General features: G+C 41.4%; 2 protein-coding genes and 1 long non-coding RNA gene across 5 annotated transcripts in view; 2 read left to right on the top strand and 1 right to left on the bottom strand.

Moving 5' to 3' along the window:
- ATAD2B (ATPase family AAA domain containing 2B) overlaps positions 1 to 12,782 on the bottom strand; it is an 82,013-nt gene extending 69,231 nt beyond the window's left edge. For 2 of the 3 annotated variants that reach the window (XM_061372327.1, XM_061372329.1), the window contains exon 1: positions 12,246 to 12,780. In XM_061372327.1, coding sequence (XP_061228311.1) covers positions 12,246 to 12,401 — 156 coding nt within the window. In that variant the 5' untranslated portion in view covers positions 12,402 to 12,780. Of the gene's footprint in view, positions 1 to 12,245 lie in introns of all 3 variants that reach the window. The other variant, XM_061372328.1, reaches the window with a different exon arrangement.
- Positions 1 to 20,373, top strand: part of LOC133222549 (uncharacterized) — a 146,788-nt gene that overhangs the window by 106,329 nt on the left and 20,086 nt on the right. The window lies entirely within an intron of this gene.
- Positions 13,396 to 16,673, top strand: LOC133222539 (uncharacterized). Its single transcript, XR_009728308.1, has 2 exons — positions 13,396 to 13,463; positions 15,237 to 16,673. It is a non-coding gene; the product is annotated as an uncharacterized LOC133222539 (long non-coding RNA).

The raw sequence follows: 20,373 nt of genomic DNA, 5'->3' as shown, positions 1-20,373 counted from the left end.
TTAACAATACACACATCATGAAAATGTTCTGGGACTAGAAAGAGAAATGTATGATACAAGCTCCAAACTTAAAAATTAAGAAATTAATAATGCAATTGCAGAAGTAGGAGCCAATGCACTGAACTCCAAGCTCCTAATGAAACACTGCACTGAAGCAAACACACTCACATGCTGAAAGAATGCAGAGAATATGAATTAATAAAATCTTAATCATGTCATAAATTGCCTGAAAGCATACCAAAGCCACAAAGAAAAAGCAAGCATGGAAGAATCAAAAAATTAGTTTATGTAGCATCGGATAGTACAAAGAGGTAAAACAATATTTAGCGCAACGGTATTGATCTAACAGAAATGAGACCTGCCAAACTCGAACTGTGATCCAGAACAACCAGAATCCAGCAATGCTTCTTACAGAAAGCACTTTTACTAACAGTTACAGTTATAGTAAGTAAATAACTGGAGTTAACAGGATACAATCTGTGGTCTAGACTGGCAAGACAATCTTCATTATTTCTGGATTCTAGAGTGAAATAGAATGTGTTAGCTGCAGTTTCACTGTTGAGCTGAGATTCAAAAGCATGAGTCTTTCAGAAGTAGTGGCCAAACACTGGAAACAGATCTTCACTGAAAAGAGTTGACTGCTGATAGTGCTATAACTAGAAGCAAAATCTAAAATGAGTAAGTAAATAAAGCAATAAAATCAATATAGCTGCACAATTACTTATTTTCTCTACTTTGTATGAAAAGGAGAAAGATGGAAAACATGTTTATAACACACACATTCACAAACAAGGTTTAAAAACACTGCTATTGAATACTACCTGTAGTCTCTTCCATTTCCAACCCTGAATTTCAAAATAATAATTTGATACTAACAGAGCTTAATTTATAAGACAAGCAAGTCCTTAAGTTTTGAAAGAACACAAACTAGAAAAAAATTAATAAAACTGACAACTTCTCAACCTATCCTTTTAGGAAAAAAGTGACACCACCAATACAGCCTTTCAGTGTGACTGAAGGACACACATACAAAGGGCGGCCTCACTAACAAGGGCTTGCCTTCAGTTGTATTACAGGGATCACCTAGCTAAAGCACGATAGCTGATTAATTTTAAAGTTAAAATACAAAGATTACTTCTGGCATAGTGAAGGGAAGTTCGTTTCTTCCAGTTTTATGTTGAACCTCCTGGCCAAGAGAATATCCAAAGAACTTGCTACGCTGCTGGGCTCAACACTCCAAGATCTACAGTCCAGCAGTCCTGGTAACACAGGATTAGTATGAATCACTTCTATCCCCATCATCAACAAGTACATAAAGGCAAGTTCATCAAGTTTTTGAGTAAGGGCTGACATTCAAACCACAGCCACACCTTGCAATTTCTGAAAAAGACTCCATCTGGTTTGCCACAGGTTCAGCTGTACTAAAACACAGGCATGAAGACATGAATATTTGACTTTTCCACCATGGTCAAACTTGCTCTCCTTGCCATCCACTTTGTGGGTCACACCCTTCTCCTAAGCCTCTGACACACCCAGAAAGTTAGCATATTGCTCATGGAACTTCACAAGTCAGACATGAGAGTTTCCAATCTAATGTCTTAAACTTTTCAGCATCTGTTTCTCTCTTTGCTATGATCTCTTCCCTTGTCTAAGACATAAAATTAAGACACAATAACATTCAGTCTTCAACTGATCCATGCTATTCCTCTGCATTTTGTTAGAAGTACAAACTATTCTAAATAGTTTTTCTTTTGGCCCACTGAACAAACATGAAACACCTCAATATTTGCTGTTGTCCTGATAATAACAAACATTTTCAATAAATGTTTTAGGTACAGGTTTTTAAAAGTCTCTACTTCAAACTTTAGTTTATTAGAATCATAGAACAGTTAGGCTTGGAAACGACCTTGAGATCATCTAGTTCCAATCCCCCTGCCATGGGCTTCTTTGCTTCTGATACTTAAAAGTAACTTTTTCCTCTCCATTTGACTGACTGAAAATACAACAGTGACTTGGGACATCTCTCAATCTACTTTTACTAACTTTGGAGAAACTGAATCAAGGTCCTACAGTTACTCCTGCCATGATTTAAAATGTATTTTGTGAATAACAATGCATCTTCTCAGATGCCCAAAAACATTAATAATCTGGATTAATATTTTAAAAGTACATGTGAAAAAAACCCAATCTACCTTTTCCCCTAGCATGTAAAGTTTTCTGGAAACAGGCTGTGCATAAAAGGAAATGCAATACATATTTCAGGGATATTTAATGCATTCAAATACACATTTTTATCCCAACGGTATAAAAAGATAAAAGTTGCCTTTCCAAAACCTGCAGTTACTGAAGAAATGTGATTGTGTCCCCAGTGTACCAATTAGTTAAGCTGATCGCTCATCTTTGCCCTCAGATAACCTTGCCCTCTGTTAACAAATAACTTGTTTTTCTTGCGTTTGAACTGTAACGTCATTGCAAACATACCAAAAAAATACACCAAAAACACTTTCTGTACAGTGATTGTGAACAAACCACTTGACCCCTTGTGTATCAGTTTCTGCAAAGGTAAAAGGTATGTATTAAAACATGAACTTCTACAGATTTATCCCATTAAAGATCTACTTTAAGATCTGCTGATGAAAGTTAGGTAAGAGCTAGGTACCCTTCCTAATGCATTTTTGGTCTAGGCATAATAAGCAATTAAAAATCAAAAGGCTTCACAATCTCTTTGAGATATTTTTAGTTTTACTGTTATTTGGTTCCAAGTCAAATTTTCTGCCATGACTGCAATGTTGTCTGACCAGAATCTAATAAATCCCTTCAAATCCTGTTTCTTTTTCTTACGTTCCCCACTTTGCTATATAGCATCTTCACCACAAAGAAAAAAAAAAAGGGGGGGGGGGCTAAAACCGTCCTTTCGGCTCATTACATATTTTCAGCAGCTGAAACGCTCTCATCAGCGTGCCCAAACTAAGGACCACACCTTGCCTTACACGTCTGCACTGTGTCTTAATTTCAGGATGACACATTGCACTACCCACTCCCTCCAGCACCAACACATCCTAACAAGCTCCTCTTCCCTCCCCACCCCAACCCACATTAACCTGGCAAATGCCTTCAGCCCCTCTTCCATGGGAAGACTGGCTACCTCTTTGGTGGGAAGAGGTAAGACCTGATACACTTGTCTAGGGGAAGATGGTAACATGACTCAACTCGAGGTTGCAGGATAATACAGTAGGCTGTATTCATGTCTGTAAAGTATGTACTGCCACATGCTAAATATCTAACTTCGTGTCCTAAAAATCTAGTGTAAGTATACCACCTGTGCCTTCAAATGACAAGAAGCTGGGGGGAAGGGGAGGGAGAAAAACGTATTTCTATTAAAGCACATTAACTACCATACTAATAACTTCAAGTTTCATTAAGGACCTTGTGTGTTAACCTTACTGATAGTTTAAGAAGAGCTAAAGTTGGCTTAAAAGAACTCATCTCCTAGTTGCAGTTCTCTCATTTTCACTTGTTTGCACACAGTCATTTATCAGACATTGGCTTTCCACAGGTGTTAAGGAAAAATAACAAGAGTCATGCTTAAGTGCTTGATGATCTTGGAATAAACAACTATTAATGCTGTATTTCATTGGAGATAATGACCATAAAGAATACCTCAACTGCGGGATGATCGAAATCCTTTTAACATTCAGCTTCTGTGGTATTTTTCAGTACGCAATGCTTACATCAATAACAGCCATTAAGAATATAATGAATATCATCATCTAGGCTTTTTCAGAAAAAAATAATTCTTCCCAACTCATCCAGGTAAAAGCCCCTAAATTTTTTGCACGAGAAGATACGCTTCATTTTTTCAACAGACCTTCATTATATTTCCTGGAACTCTCCAATTCTAGAATTACAGGTTCTTTAATAAATACGAAAACTTCGGAGGGAAGTTAAAAGTTTACAAGTCAAAAATAGAAACCGCTACCTACAACACTGTTCAGTGGGAATTTTCACACTTGCAAACATTCCCTCTGTCTTTGACAGAAAAAGACACCCATTCACATCCAAGTTGAGTGCCCTCCAATGACTTTTAGTCTGACATCCAAAAAAATCTTGCAATCTATGGGCTAGTTGTGGATTCATGAAGGAAAGGGAGAATCAGCTACAGAGAAGCCTCTGACAAACTATGACAGAGCTCATAAACAGCAAGCTGAGGTTTGTCCTCAACCTAGCATTACTGCTCCTCTCCAAGCATTTCCACCACAAGCGTTCCTCTCCCCTCCTTTGTGCCTTCACTAAAACTAGGGTGATACTGTGACCAGCAGGCCAAGGGAGGTGATTCTCACCCTTTGCTCTCATGAGACCCCACCCACAGTACTGCATCCAGCTCTGGAGCCCCAGTGCAAGAAGGATGTGAAGCTGTTGGAGCAAGTTCAAAGGAGGCCACAAAGATGGTTAGAGGGCTAGAGCACCTCTCATATGGTGACAGGCTCAGAGAGTTGGGGTTGTTCAGCCTGGAGAAGGCTCCAGGGAGACCTCAGAGCAGTATCCAGTACCTAAAGGGGCCAACAAGAAACATGCAGAGGTGCTTTTGACATGGGGGTGTAGTGACAGGAGATGGGGAAATGGATTTAAACTTTAACTGAAAGAGAGAGATTTATATTAGATATTAGGAAGAAATTCTTCCCTGTGAAGGTGCTGAGGAGCTGAGACAGGTCTTCCACAGAAGTTGTGGCTGCCCCATCCCTGGCAGTGTTGAAGGCCAGGTTGGATGGGGCTTGGAAACACCTGGGAAGGTGCCCCTACCATGCAGAGGGAGGTAAGATGCTATATCGTGGATTTTCAGCTGATAATCATACAATCACAGAACGGCTTGGGCTGGAAAGGACCTTAAGAACATCTAGTTCCAACCTCCCTGCCATAGGCAGGGACACCTCACACTAGACCATGTCACCCAAGGGCTCCATCCACCCCAGCCTTGAACACTGCCAGGGACGGGGCATTTATGTCTTCAGGCAACCTGTTCCAGTTCCTCATCACCCTCACGGTAAAAAAACTTCTTCCTTTTATCTAACCTGAACTTCCCCTGCTTAAGTTTAAACCCATTATCCCTTGTCTTATCAGTACAGTCCCTGATGAAGAGTCTCTCTCCGGAATCCTTGTAGGCCCCCTTCAATCAGAGGGAAGGATGGGAGGCAAGGGGAAGCAGAGGATGTGGGGAAGAGGATTAGTCTGAGCCAAACCAGTAACCAGATCCTGATCCAGCTGATCAAATGGTCAGCAAGCATTAGTATTGGCAAGTCTATTTGTTTTCACAATTAAGGAGTTAACTGCTTGCAGCACACATGAAATCACACACCTTCAGAAAAGCAGGTCTCCAGAGAAGAGGTCTCTACTTGCTGCATGGGGGTCCACACCTCAATCAGAAGGTTTTTTTAGAAGTCTACATAACAGAAGTTTTTAAAACCACTGATTTTCCTAATTTATCACTGAAGGAATACTAAAAGCAAGGCATTTTTAGTCAGAACCACATTAACCATTTCCATGTGTTTTTAGATCATGTTAACTAAGACTTTTAAAGCAAAAACTGTATTTATGTAAACATTCAAGAATAATTACAGTTCAGAAGTGGAAAAAATTAAAAGAGTCAACAAGTTTGTTCCCTACCCTTAGTCCTCAAAAATCCATCCTGTTTCTGCTGAAAAAAAACAACATCCCAAAGAAAATCTGGAGGACATGGCCTCCTTTCAGTGCTACTATAAACCTCAGTAAGGATGCAGAATGATCCGAATGAAGATAGCATGTAGAAGAACAGACAGAACCCTTGGAACAGAGAGGTCCCTAAAGTTTGGACATGACCTAGTACTCGAGTCAGTAAACTAAGCAAGGACACATCTGCAGCAAGTGCCAATACAGGAAGGTGGCCTTCTGTGTGAAAGAAAAAAAACAAAATGTGGGATTAAAAACACTTCTGTATCTCCAGCTACAATGCACTTGAAGACAGTATTTCAAAAGAAAAAAAAAATTAAAATCATAATATGAAATCTTACAATTAATGCATTTTAAATCATAATAAAAACAACATTCAAGGTCCAAAAGATACATCAGAGAAATAATAGAAGGTAGTCATTAAGTATTTGGAATAAGAGATTGCTGAAGCACAACAAATTTTCATGAAAGTTATCTCTTCCACTGTTACAGAAAGAACAGCTTCTACATTTCAGGCTATTTAAATGGCTCGGCTCAACTACTTACCCATTTAAAATGAAGCACTTGACTGAAGGTTGGAGAAGAGCAAAAAGGCCATTCCCACATTACAAAAATGTCCAAACTGAACTATCTGCTCCTAGTGCAACTGGGCATAAACTTTTCCACCAAAGCTTTACATCAGTTTGGTCATTGGCCACAAAATTCAGAACAGGCTACAAAAACTATGGAACGTGGACAAGCTCATAAATTCTGTATTTCTGGTACAAGTACTAAAGCTACCTCTTTCATACCTAGCTCAACTGGAGTTGAAGCTACTATAGCATGAACATACTCAACAGTGCAAAATGAAAAAGATTACAGAAGGTAACGCATTCATCTTAAAACTGGTTGAGAAGTGGCCTGTTTTAATAGCTACCGAGCAAGAAGAAATTAAATTTATTCAGGAAAAGAGTCTATGCAAGTATAAATGCAAAACAGCAACCAAATAATTTAAAGCAAAATGAATGGTTAAAATAAGCAATGACTATCCTAAAGGTAATAAATACCTCACAGATGGAAAAACTGTTTAGAAAAAGCAGCAAGGCATGAAGACTACAAAAAAAGAAAAAGGATGAAAAAAGCTGAAAAAACATTGTCAGCTCCCTTTGCAGTAAGTGGGTTCATGAGTGATACTATCCACACACAATGTAACGTATTAACACTAAAACATCTAATGAACAATCAGCAACCTTTCAAATGGCCACAGCTACAGTGAAAGCTTCACTGATGCCTACTTGCTGGGTGCTTTGGTTTGAGAAGGGGTTTATAAAGTTTTACAGCGAAATCATTTAAACTATCAATAGATTGGAATGAAAACTTTCCCACACTATATAGCAAATGCTCAACAATTTAGGGTGGGATATGCAGAACTATACCACATCCAACTGAAACTGCAGGGGGATGGAGGTGATCAGAATGTAATTACCTGAGCTAATTATCTTGCATAACCCCAGGCTGTACACCAGTCTTGCAGAAATTGCCATGAGATCTCTCAGCAATGAGTTCAGCATTCTGCTTTAAGTTTAAACTTAGAGACAGTAGTTGGAGAAGCAGCTTTTATTAATATTACTTTGGGACAAGCCCAGTATTCAGAGGAAGCAATGCAGCACACCAAATATCAACACCATTTCCTGAGTATTCTTTGGAAGTCTTACTCACTCACTGGATTAGTCCCTGGATTGCTTCCTTTTAAGGCCCGCTAACAGTGTGAGAGCAAAGATAGCCAGCTTCAAACATGATGCGCAAGTGCCTCCCAAACCAAACTCTGCACACTGTGGAGGTGTCCTGACTTCAGATAGTGGCTCAGACTGATCTGGCAAGATACATAGGAAGAAATTAAACTCAGGACACCCCTTTGGAAACATGGAAGGATTACAAATGCTGACTGTATGGTATTTTGACAGAAACTTGGACATAGATTGCTTCAAACAATTGCTCAATTTCCCACTGTTCACAGATGTATTAATACCAGGCTACCAAGGAACAGACTGCACGATTCGTTTTAGATCACTGATTTTCTCCTGCTAAGTCCCAAAAGAGGAGCAGACCACTAAACCAGAAAGAACTCAACATTTTATTACGCACTGAAAAGATTAATTTTGGGGGGAATTTTCCTTTATATGAAATTGTTTGGAATAACTTCACAAAGCTTTCTATTTCAGGATATATTTCAAAGAGCTGTAAAAGCATTAGCCTCGGCACCTTTACTGATGTGACTGTAAACGCCAACAGTAAGACAACGCACTTCTTTAAAAACATAGCTATTGGCTTTTATTGCCCTGAAGAGCTTTGGGGGAGAGAGGGGAGGGGTGACAAATGTAATTTTTCCAGCATGTGGAGAAAACTCTAACTTTTTCTATTGCTTTAATTAAAGCCGGAGAATATCCAGGACACTGTAGGACTCTTTGCAAAGACAGCAAAGAAATATGTTAATCTGCATCAGGCTCTCTCATAAAGGAAAATTTAATTTTTAGAAAGCTCTAAGGGGTGCATCGAAAGCTAGTATTTTAAAAGAAATAATTCTTTTTTAAGTTCATTTTCTGTATTTTCAATAGCTGACCATTAAAGATTTTTTAAGAAGCAAAGCCTATCAATGAGCTTATACTACAAAAACTGCATTATCACCCAGAAATCAGAAAAAAAAAATTTATTGTTACAGACTGAGAAATTACAGTAAGGGACACTAAAATATTCTGAGCAAGGAAATGCTGCTTAGCTTTATACCTTCCCACACTACTGCACTCAATGTCAACCCTCAAGTCTGTGTTTGCTCCTGTTAGCAGTTAAGTACAATGGAGAGCTCTGGGTTGCCACCAAGTAAGTTGAACGATGTTGGCAGTACTACTTTTAGCTAAGATCGTGTGTTACAATTATCACAGTGCCCTCAAGGAGCTCTTAAGGCACTGCTAATGCTTTCTTGACTAATTAAATTAAGCTAATCTTGTATACATTTCTAAAATGTCTAATAGGCTGACACAATCTTAAGTGTTTCTTTTACAATAAATTCATTAGTTTTCTTGATCAACATTTTTGATTTGTGTTTTCAGATGCCTGAGAAAAACCATTTCAATGGCAAATAAGTGTTACCACAATCACAGCTCAATATCATAAAACAGCAGACATCAGTACATCTAAAGCACAAATTTAATCAGTTATGGTCACAGTATCCTCAATTCTTTCACAGTGTGAATGAAGCCCACTGAATTTGTTAAGTCTCATGCTACAGTTCTATGTTTCTGAAAACTCTGGAAGATTTTTAGGCACTTTTCTCATCAGAATGCTTTAATATAAAACCATATCACTTCCCAAGTTTTAATGCTAGAAGGGAAAAAATACATATAATTCATTTAAATATAGAATATAAATGTATATAAGGATAGCTTCAATTTCTATTAAATAGTGTATAACTCTATCCTGGAAACAAGAAGAAAACATAGCCCAGTTTCTCCTTTCCAATACCCAATCTGTGCACTCCACTATGACATCATTTCAGAGAATGAACTTCCTGGCTCCTTGATCCATTTAGTGAGGGATTTTGCTCATTTTAATCTGGCTTCTGGTTAGTGGACACACATGTACTTACCTCAATCACTGAACGCATGGTCACCAATCAATAATTCAAAACTGTTTACTTTTCAAAGACTGACATCATTGCTTTCTCAAGATGAGCAAGTAATATAGAGGGAATACAGAGGATACAATAAAGGCATTTAGACAATTATACCCCATTTCCACAGAACGTGTGTTGCTTCCAGATTCAGATATAAAAAAACGGACACTATTAATATGTAACTTGACATAATATTGAAAAGGAAGACTAGAAACTAGTTCTTGGGAGAGGAGGGATTCAAGCTTGTCCTTGCAAAAGTATTCAAAACAAAACAAACCCTATGCATACCAGGAAAAGCCTGGAAATGAAAAAGAGAAGGAAAAGGAAATAGATATAAAAAAGGTGGAAAGCAACTCCTAACCTCTCATCTGGTCTAATCAGCATCCTACAGGTTACCCCTGGATTGTTAACTGAGTTTCTGTCGCTAATAAGGAACAAATAGATGATCTTTCCAAATACATTCTGAAAGGTAATTACAATCACTGCCACTGAAGAGCATTTCTCTGAGAGTCCAAGTCAGAACCTCTGTGGAAGAAAATGAAGTCACACAGTGCAAATAAGAAGTGTAGCATCTCTTCCAGAGCTCCAAATTCTAGCTGCCCATTAACCTGATTAACTGCTGATAGTAAGGCTGGTTTCCTGACGTGACACCCAAAAGATTTCAGGACACACTGTTCCAGTCAACTTTAAAAAAAAAAATAAAATACATACAACTGCATGAAAACGATCCCAGGGCACTTTCTGTACAAAACAGCCTCGCTATCTGTCTCCCGACAGTTGCTTGCAAAAGCAAAGGCTTTGTCTTCCTACTGCTATACTTATTCATGTCCTACTCCCTGAAATCCTCCTCTGGCACTACTTCAAGAAGATTCAGGAGCTCAAGAGAAAGACGCTGTATCACTGACAAAGAGTTACCATCTGGGAAATAAAAACAGCTGTACAAAGACAACTGTAAAATACAGTGGGACATGTATATTCTACAAAATTCACTAGGAGAAATAGGAAAAAAAAATAATAAATTAATTAATTAATTAAAACCTCTCCCAGGGTAACTTTTGTTCATCTCTGGCAATCACATCTTAAAATAAAATTGCCTCAAATACATGAGACCTCTTGTGAAGTGAAACAAGCCCACTGCCTTAGACCAGAACATATACTTAACTGTAGAAGAAATGCTTTTTTAGAAGCCTGGGCAATATCCTGGGATGCATTTACAGATCTTGTGACAAAGTTTTGCACAATCTCCTTTCCTCACACCATAACAATAACATAATTTAAATGTTTTAATGATTTGTAGTATAAAAATACTAGTCACAGATGAAAAATATTTGGCAAGAAGCCTAAGCTGTAGGTTTTTTCAGCAGCAGTAAACTCCCTCCAAAGTAAACCAGTAAGGGTTACACTAAAACTTTGCCTCACAAACCACAAGACCCACGATATGAATAAACAGAAACTGCACACCAGAACAAGCAGAACAGCTTTTTACAGCCATGGTGCTGCATCCCCATGAGTCTAATGAAATTAAACGAGGAAGAAATAGGGGACAAGAAGGAAAAGTACAATGGAGGAAGGGAAGAACTGTGAAGCATGAAAGAGCTGAAAGAGAAGCACAGAAGGCATAGAATACCTAGTCAGGGTTTTCGAGGGGGGTTGTTGGTGGTGGGGGGGGTCTGTTTTGTTTTGGGGGTTGTTTGGGATTTTTTAGTATTATAAAAGTATGGACCAGAAGGTTTTGTGACAGTTCCAGGTACCATCCTTCTGATCTGCCTCTGGTTGCTATTACTGTTTTTCTGCTTGTCGAACTTCCTCCTTAGCAGAGGCTGGGACATGGCCAATTGGTATACCACTGTCAAACGCTTTGACCCTCAATTTTCACTTCCATATTTACATAGCTTTTAAAATATGTATGCGGATCAGGCAACTACAACCACTAATTTAAATCTTCAAAGCAATACATCAAGTTCTACCAACGGAAAGAAAAAAAATCCCTGCCTATAATTAAAAAATATAGCTGTTGTCAACAGATCTGTTTAGAGACAACAAAGGGGGGGGGGGGGAAACAGGCTCCTGAATTCTTTCTGCCAATTAGAATTTACCAAACGTTAATTTTCCAGATGAGGCCGTACTATTCACTTGCCATTAGCCAGTACAAACGAAGCCATTGTAGTAAGTTAGAAATTTTATGTTGGGAAAGCAATCAACTTAAACCTGACGGCAAAATTACTCCCTTCCCGTTTTGGGGGCCGGGGTGTCACGAAAAGCGGGGACCCTTCTCAAACACCAACTCCGCAGGAAACGAGGTCATTTAAGGGAAAAGAAAACATGCACATATATATAGATATACATGGGAAGCAAGGCTGAGAAGTTGCTGCGGGCGCAGCTCCCAACTTTTGTCTGGCGGCCGGCGCAGCGCCGGGCGCGGCCGCAGGGGGAGCCCCGCGCCGTCGTCGGACCCCCACCCGCTGCCGCCGGCCCTGCCCGCCCCAGGCACCGGCACCAGCGGGGCAGCAACTTCGCCCCCGCGGCCCCGGCCGCCCCCATACCCTGTCAGCGGCACCGGCCTTTCCCCACCGAGCAGGGAACCCAGTTGGGACGCAGCGGGCGGCTCTCCGCAGCTGGCCCCCAGCGTCCCCGGGATCCCCGCTGGCTCAACGGTCCAACGATCCCTCCTTACCCCGGCTCCCCACGGGCTCCGCCGTCCTTCCTCTTCCCGTCAAGCCGACAGCCGGCTCACCACCACCCCCCCCCCCTCCAGCGCCCGTACCCGGCTCCCCCCCACCCCCGACAGCAGCGGCGCTGTCCCCAGCGACACCCCGGCCGAGGCCCTCGCTGCTGCCGCTGCCCACCCGGCGCCGTCTCCCTCCCCGTCCCCCGTGAACCCGCCGGTCCTCACCCGCGCTGCCGCCGTCTCTTCCAGCCCGGCTGCATCTGCCTTGGTGCCCCGTTTGGAGGAGCGGGTGCGGGACGAGATGAAATGGCTGCCGGCTCCGGCCGCAGCGGCCGCCGCTTTGCCCAGGGGGCGCAAAGAGCTCTTCCTGGTGTTCACCATGGCCCCGGGGAGGGGGCACACGGGGGGACGCCGCCGCTGCCGCCGCCGCCGCCGGCGCGGAGGAAGGAGGGAGGGCGGACAGGCGGGGGCTCGGGTGGGGAGGGGAAGGGGAGGGAAAGGGGGAAAGGGGGGAGGGGGAAGAAGATAAAAAGTGCCGCGGGGAAGCCGGTCCGCCGGGCAGAGCCACAGACAGAGCCGCGCCGGCTCCTCCCGTCGCTGCCGCCGCCTCCTCGGCTCAGTCTCGCACTAACTGGCCGCCATTACTGCCCCTTCTCCCTTTCTCTCCTCGGTCCGCAGCGAGGCCGCCGGTTGCCGCGAGGGGGAGCTGCGGCGCCGCTGCCGCCGCGCGCAGGCAGAGGCGGCCCCCGCTGCGTACGTTCTAGCACGGCACCGGCGCGCTCTATGGGCTTGGCTCTGACCCCAGGGAAGAGGCGGCGGGCGTCGCGGTGTGCAGGGAGCGCGGTGGCTGTGGAGAGTAAGGCTCCACTGCTCCGCTGGTTCTGTGCGCCAGGTCTCCGGCGAGCGCTGCCGGGGTCGCCCCTCGCAACCGGAGAGACGGTGACTGAAGGCTTCGCAGTAGGCGGGGCGGCTTCCAGGGGAGCCGGGGCGGGAGGTGCGCTGTCCTGTAAGGCTGAGGGGAGCGGTGGAGCCCGGGCGGCAGCGGCTGCGGTACTAGCCCCGCGGCAGGGCCCGAGCGGCCTCTGAGGCCCAGGGCCGAAGCCTTTCAGTATCTGGCGAGCAGCCGGGTGGGCCTGGCCCGGCGCTCCAGGCGGGCGATATAGCCGCCGCCGCCGCCTCCTCCTCCTCCTCCTCCTCCTGAAGGCTGAAGGCGAAGGATGAGGGTGCTCTTAGGTGAGGAGTTCAGGGGCAGGGAAGCGGCGGCCGCGTCGCGGGGATGAAAGGCGACACCTTTTACAGCCGAAAAGGGTGCTCTCCCCCGGGGCTGGGGACTCCAGCCTGCGTCTCTGCTCGCCCAGGGAGGCTGGCTCGATAGCTGGAGCGAACGGCCCTTCCGTGGATAGAATCTCCCCAGTTTTCCATTGAAAACTATTGCACAGCCTGGTGAATCTCCCTATTAGGAAATCACCTTGATACCCAGGCTGTCAGGAATGAGCCCTTGCTTCGCCTGCCGTACGAGTCACCCATAACATCTCCTGTATTTTGCCCAGTAGCCTCAACTTGCGTTTGGTGTTCTTTGCTCGGCTGGAAAGTTTTTTCTCACCTCCCTCTATCACAAATCAAATAACCCCAATTTACAGGGAAGAAAAATTGTACGTATTAGAGTACATTGAATGCCTAAATGCTGTTCAGACTCTTCATGAACTGTAATCCAATCCTTACTCGCTGGTGCACAGGGAGAATCACTTCATTCTCACCACAACTTGTTGCCCTTTCTTGAACTTAGCAACAGTGCGTGCACGTAAGCCCCGAAACCAAAACCTCTGTAAAATAAACATAGCTGAGTAATACGAGTGTAGAACTGTATGTGACAAAGTACCAACCTTTTGATTTTCACACTGATTTGTTTGTCATCGCTGGGCAAGTTATTTCAGTTGCTTTCTGCTTCTTTAACAAGAAAGAATAGTACAATAAAATTACTGATCACATGGCTCTGGCTGTTAGGCTTGAGCAAGCTTTATCAAAGTATTTTTTATTGTTTAAAGATGGAAAGTGCAATCATGTTTTAGTAAAGAACAGTGAATGCAAAAACTATTACTCCACTTTACCTGCGTACTCCCACATCTTTTCAAGATTAACGTCTGAAAAAGAATGGTAGAGCATATGCTTCAAAATACAAAATACGCAACAATGACATTAGGCTATATAATAAGAAAATGGGCTATTTAGATTTCCAAGCAAAAGTTTTCCTACTGTGAACAGCAACAAATTTTCATTTTTATGAGATACTGCACAGTACAGTGTGTTTTGGTGCAGGAATTATGGTATTTTTCTCATCTGATATTCTCTATTTAAGGCTTTGAATGTGCATTAGCAACAGTGCTTCATCTCCTGTTCAAGAATCTGAAGGGTCTTTCAAAAGTAGAGTTGTTCTGCTCCATGAGATCAGTTATATTTTGTATCCTTTGTTTTTTCATTTAGTTGTTTAAAGGTTATGAAAGGATGTAGCAATTTCATGCATTTGTAGGCTAAAGGAGTATGTTAATTAAAAACCTACAATGGATTTTGAAACTGGTATTGGAAATCATTTCCTTTTCTCCTTCAAACATAAGAACAGAAGGAAACTGCAAGAGACTGTCCCTTACCAAACGCGTTGTGGAAATGGACCAGGAGATGATATTTGCTAAGAGTCACTATCACAGCCATACATATGATGACAAGTAATGTACTTTCCATTTCTGTCTCATACTGCTGATGGGCCATGTAACTCAGATACGGTGTCCAAATTCCACTGGTCTGAAAATTAAAAATAATTATCTTAATCTTCTTCAAGTTTTTGTATGCATCACAAAAATATCATCCCTATTTTGGGAAAACCAACAGATCAATCTGTGGCCCAAAAAAGGTTCCAGACTGCAGCAGTTCTAGTGACTGTCATAACTCAGGATTGCAATGCATTGGCAGGACTGTTTGGAGAAACTTGCATAACATCTGTTTGCAACATGCCTGATTCGAAGCAGCACTCCTCCTCTCATGAATGCTGATGATTTGAAAAAGTAAAATAAACTTGGTCATTATGCAAGCAATTGATTTTCCTGGGTGCTTATCCAGATCTGCTTGAAGCAACAGAAACCCCACAACTTAAAAGCTATTTATTTTACATTTACTAAATTTATTTCTTTTTACCATAGCTGTGTCCTTTTTTCTTCTTTTTAGTGTTGTGATCTCACTCCTGTGAGCCATACTCAAGTGAGTACTCTTTATGATGCCAGAGGGACTACTCTTGTAGAGGGATGGATGTAGTTAAAAATCCCTGCTCACTGCTTTGAACATTTTTAGTGCTGCATTCTCATTACATTAGCATAGTATGGAACATGTAAAGACATGCTTCAGTTTGGATGTTTACTCCCTAGGTTGTTTTTCACAGATGGTTTTATTTTCGGGTTTCTTAGTTGTCCCTCTTCCAAGGTGTGGCTAGTTATTTTGACTCAAACAGCTTTTGGCTTAATATCATCTATGTAAGCTCCATTGCCATATTTTAGTACTGATGATATAAATAAATAAATCATTAATTACAATGTTTCTTTGTTAGTTTTGTTTGGAATTTTTGCTTGTAATACAGAGAAAATGTTGATATACGATTAATATTTTATACCACACATACTTAGAGATTTAAATGTGATTGAATAATGAAAGATTATTTACTGTAGAAGTGGATTTAGACTAAATTCACTAATCCAAGTATTTACTCATTCCCACTTTTTGTTATCTGTATGTGCAGAAAAATATTTGTGAAAAAAAGTAACTCCAAGTAACAAAAGACAATGAAGAAACAAATGGGAGAAGGACTGGAGCCACACTCCACTAAGTATTGCATAAAAATTTTGTAGAGCTCATTCCCAGTAAGATTCAAGTTCAAGATTTGTAGTTTGGTCTTACAGGCAGATGTCTGAATGCTTCTGAAAACAAATGCCATTGGGAATGACTGTATTTCAAATGGAACCAATTTATAACAAATGCTGAAGCTTACAGCAGTGTTAAAAACCCTTTTATCTCTAGTTGTTCACAAAAGACATTAAGATATCTGAAACATGTATTAAGAAGCCACAACATCTGCTGTGGCAGGTACACCACTGGGAAATGGGAAAAATATGAACAAGTACTTGAGCAAAAAACTCCTGCTCTATTAAACGTGGCTCAGGGAATGAAATCTTACTGGAACTTAGCAATGTAAAAGACATTAAAATGGCTGGGGTGGAAAGGCTTCTTTGCTCCATGAGTTGTATTTAAGGACACAAAAAATATTTGGAGACGGAAGATTTTGTTGTCACATGTCCCTATTTTACAAGGAAATCAGGAATGTATTACAACAAAAGAAGAAGTCCTTCATCCCTTATTCAGAACTTCTGTAGAGCTTTTCAGCCTCATGAGGACCAAAGGGGTCTATTCAGTCAGTTATCATTTGCTTCAATCATGGGCAATTTACCAGAGATTACTTTGCAGTATCTCTGAATAGGTATAATATTCCAAAGAATGGAAATCAAATCATCTTTTCAGGACTCCATTTATAAGCTCTTCTGTGCCCCTCTCTGTCATGCTGTCAACTCATCCTAGTTTCAGTTGAATCTTGAAATAAAAAAGATTCACAAGAGATCCTGCTTTTGTAAACCTCCCCTAAGTCCTGTCCTGAGGGAATGTTAGAAAATTTAAGATTGTGTGGTTTCTCCTTTGGGATATGTCCATCATGAAGATAAGCCCATGGAATAGAAGTCTGGAAACCCCAAAGTAGTGGTGTCCAGTAGTCGGGATTGGTACTACCTTGAACTTGAACATATGGTGACACAGTCTCTCCACATTGCAGGCATTTTGCAGTGTTACTGTGATTTTATTAAAGGTAGCTCATTTCTGAAGACTAACATGATAATTTAAAAAATTTACAAGAATTATGTTTCAGAATTAAATAGTTAATGTTCAATTCTGTTACCACCACAGCTATGTGAAGATTCTTTTCCACACTACAATAGATAGTATTGGTGCAACTTGACGCAGGATCAGAGAGTAGATTTCTCAGGTTACATTAAATGAGAGTTTGTAAGAGTTACCTCCTAATATTCCAAAATTATTTTTCCATCACACCCAGCCATTAGCTTCCGTAACATTTTTCCCCACTCGGCTAAGGTTACAGTAGATAGTTTTTCTAATACTAATAATTGTGTAAAACCCACAGGCTGATGATACTTTAAGCCAACGATCTGCAGGGTCTGTTTTTCACTATCACCCAGGGTGTAAATTACTTCTATCTTGGACAAAAGTGGCAAATCATCTCACTTTGGTGTTTATGATCACTAATCATATGGAAGCAGCACTTCCAGCCTGTTACTATGCTGAGTAAGGGATAGCTTTGTAGTAAGAAACAGACTCTGTCCTAAAATGCTTAAAATAAAAATAGGCATTTATTAACACATTTGTAGATAAGCTTTAGGACCATAAGAATCCAGAATGACTTGATGAAGGTAACACAAGAAGCCCATCAGAAATACCATTTGTTCATCAATCTCCCAGGTCCTTACACACAGTCTTAACTTTAGAAGTATGTTTTCTTCTTATAGATCCAAGAACGATCTCATAAACTACACTTCCATGTCATAGATGTAATTTCATCGAAGAGTGTCTAAGAATTCACATCCTATGTTATTTATAAATCTGTGTTACCTGCTATGAAGAGTTGCTTAGGCCATCCTGAATTTTTCATGGTTTTAAGCATTCCACTCTACTTGTAAAACTGAAGCTGTATTCACTTGTCTTGTGGGTTTACAGACCAACAGTCCAGCAGCGTGTGAGGATACTCCTTTCATTGCATGGAGGTAACACCCTCTTCACAAATGCTGGTTCACCCAACATCACCCATAAAACAATGACTCACTTTTCTATTGCACAGCAAACTCCCAGAAAAAGCAGTTCCTTGAGCTTCTTCTGTGTGGCAGCCTGAAAGGTTTAACATTCCTGTGAGGAGCATGTGGGAAAAGGACACTGTGCAGAGGAGCGTGCTGTCTTTGTCAACAGAATTGCCAAGTACGGAATAACCAGATTCTGTTTATTTTACAGTTCCGTTTTCCTCCTGTTCCATTACAGCTCTGTGTGCACACACAAAAGGCTTCAGGCAACAACTGCTATCTCAAGTTAAGGTCAATCAATATAGCTGACTTGCTGATGTTTAATTATAGGTAGCTGATGGTTTCCTCTGGCAGGGGTTAACCTTGTTAAATATATGGTTTAAATTATCCCTTCAAAATTAATTTTCTGCTTGTTTTTAGATACACCATGTGCACTGGTTCTCCTGTGACCTTGATGGGATGGGTGGTGACAGCTAAAACACTGCTTCACTTCATCAACACTGAGATTCACTCCTACATTATAAAACAAGTTCAGGGTTTGTTACTATCTTCCACACCAATGCATCCGATCTCTCCTGACAAAGGGGGCATGATATCGTTGTATTCATCTGATGAATACCCTGTAGAGTATTTCAGTGAACTCAGTCTGGGCTGTTTGCTTCTGTTCACCACCCAGTAAGAAAAGGACCATTTGCTTCCGTTCATCTTGTGTACTATTTCTTGCCAGAGAAAAAGCTGTATGAAACACACACAGTCTAAAAGGATTTTAGTGATATCTTGATTGTAACAACTTGAAAATATTCAGCTTTTAAGAAAAACTGATTTGTTACATTATACAGGAGTTGAAGACACAGTAACATCTTCCTTAAATTTTTTCTTACTCCTATGCTTTGTCAATAGTTTCAGTCCTGAGGGAGAACAGCTGTACTTAAGAGAGCTTTTAAGAAACCACTACATTCACTAGGACACCTATGCCTATTGTAATAGGTCAGCATGTCTCCAGCTGTACTCTGATTTCCAGTAATAGACCTAATCTTCTAAATCAATACATGATTGCAGTTGGGAAGCCTGCATCATTACACCAGGTAAGTCCAATATTGCCTCCCTCCATGCTTACCTCTGGGTCTGTGTAATTTTTACAGGAAGGGCCCCCAAGCAGGAGTTAAACACATTACTGAACTTCTGTGTTTAATGAAATGGAGCCAATGTACTTAAAATATTGTAAGAAAATATAGAACAGTTCAGAAAATACAAAACAACCTTCTGAAGTTTTACCTAGGGCTTTGTAAATTACTTGAACTTTTCAACAGTGGTGTGGTATGATAGTCGTTTTAAGTTCTAAACATAGAAGACCCATTTAATAGAGTCCATAAGTAACACTTGTGACAAACAAGTGCCTTCTACCCAAAATTATCAGTTTATTCAAAACATTAAACAAATCCAGGGAGAACAGAATCTCAGAAATTTGTATGTTTGAATAAAAGACTTCATGTCTTTTATACCAAAACAAAGGGAAAATTTCGTATTATTTTCCCTGAAGATTCACAGGCAGGAGCTGTGATTAGATCTCATCCAGTTAAAACTTACCAATTAATCCAAATTGTGTTCTAAAGATTTAGTGCTTTGTGATGCACATAACAAAGAGGAAGAAATTTAAACTGTCAAAGATTTTACTTTTTTTACCCCCTTTACTGAACTCTGAGACTAAGCAACTTATTTCAGTGTTTTTGAAGAATGTGATTGTAATTGTTACAATTAAGGGATTGTGGGAACAGGTCCCACATGAAGACGACATTCAATGAAGTATCACCTTTGATCACACTTGTAAATTCGCAGTGGATTTCCCATTAATTAATATGAATTAGCTGGTTGTGGCTGTTCAATTTAGGTTAATTCTAAGTGTTTCACAGTGCATCACTAATCATTGAAAAAAAAACCCAACCCTTATTAAAAAGCACGCAGGTGCAAGCCATGGATCGCAGGGAATCGCTGCTTTCGCTCCACTCCCTGCACGTTCCCAGGCACTGACTGCTCTGCGGCAGTGTTTGCTTTGGATAGCTCCTAGCACTACCATCCGTCCCGCCAAGTGGGACTTCTCCAGGGGCCCAACACACCTCAGAATGACAGCTCCCAACGAGCGGGGAGACTCCGCTAAATGCTTATTGCCTCCCTGAGGATCCTGCCTCTTTCTCTCCTTTCTAATGTACCCTGGGGAACTCGGGGGCTCTGCTTTCCAACCACCACGCTGCTCTTTTGTCCTCCGTGTAAGGCTTTGGCAAAGCTGCTTTTCACATATGTCAACACTCGCCCTTAATTAGTCCTTCCAGCATAATGAGGCATTCCATCGCCAAATGGCTCAGTGTGCGGCTGTTCCTGCCATCGGACGGCTGGAAGGACAAAGGGCTGGGACAACTCCGCGCCAGTGCTGCGGGAGCAGCCGGGCAGGCCGGAGCAGAGGT

Source organism: Neopsephotus bourkii, unplaced genomic scaffold (assembly GCF_033783945.1).
Source record: "Neopsephotus bourkii isolate Nb327-2 ecotype Australia unplaced genomic scaffold, CSIRO-AGI_Nbou_v1 NB_1600, whole genome shotgun sequence".
NCBI lineage: Eukaryota > Metazoa > Chordata > Aves > Psittaciformes > Psittacidae > Neopsephotus > Neopsephotus bourkii.
Note: the sequence above shows the minus strand (reverse complement) of the source record. Positions and strands in the feature narration are given on the sequence as shown.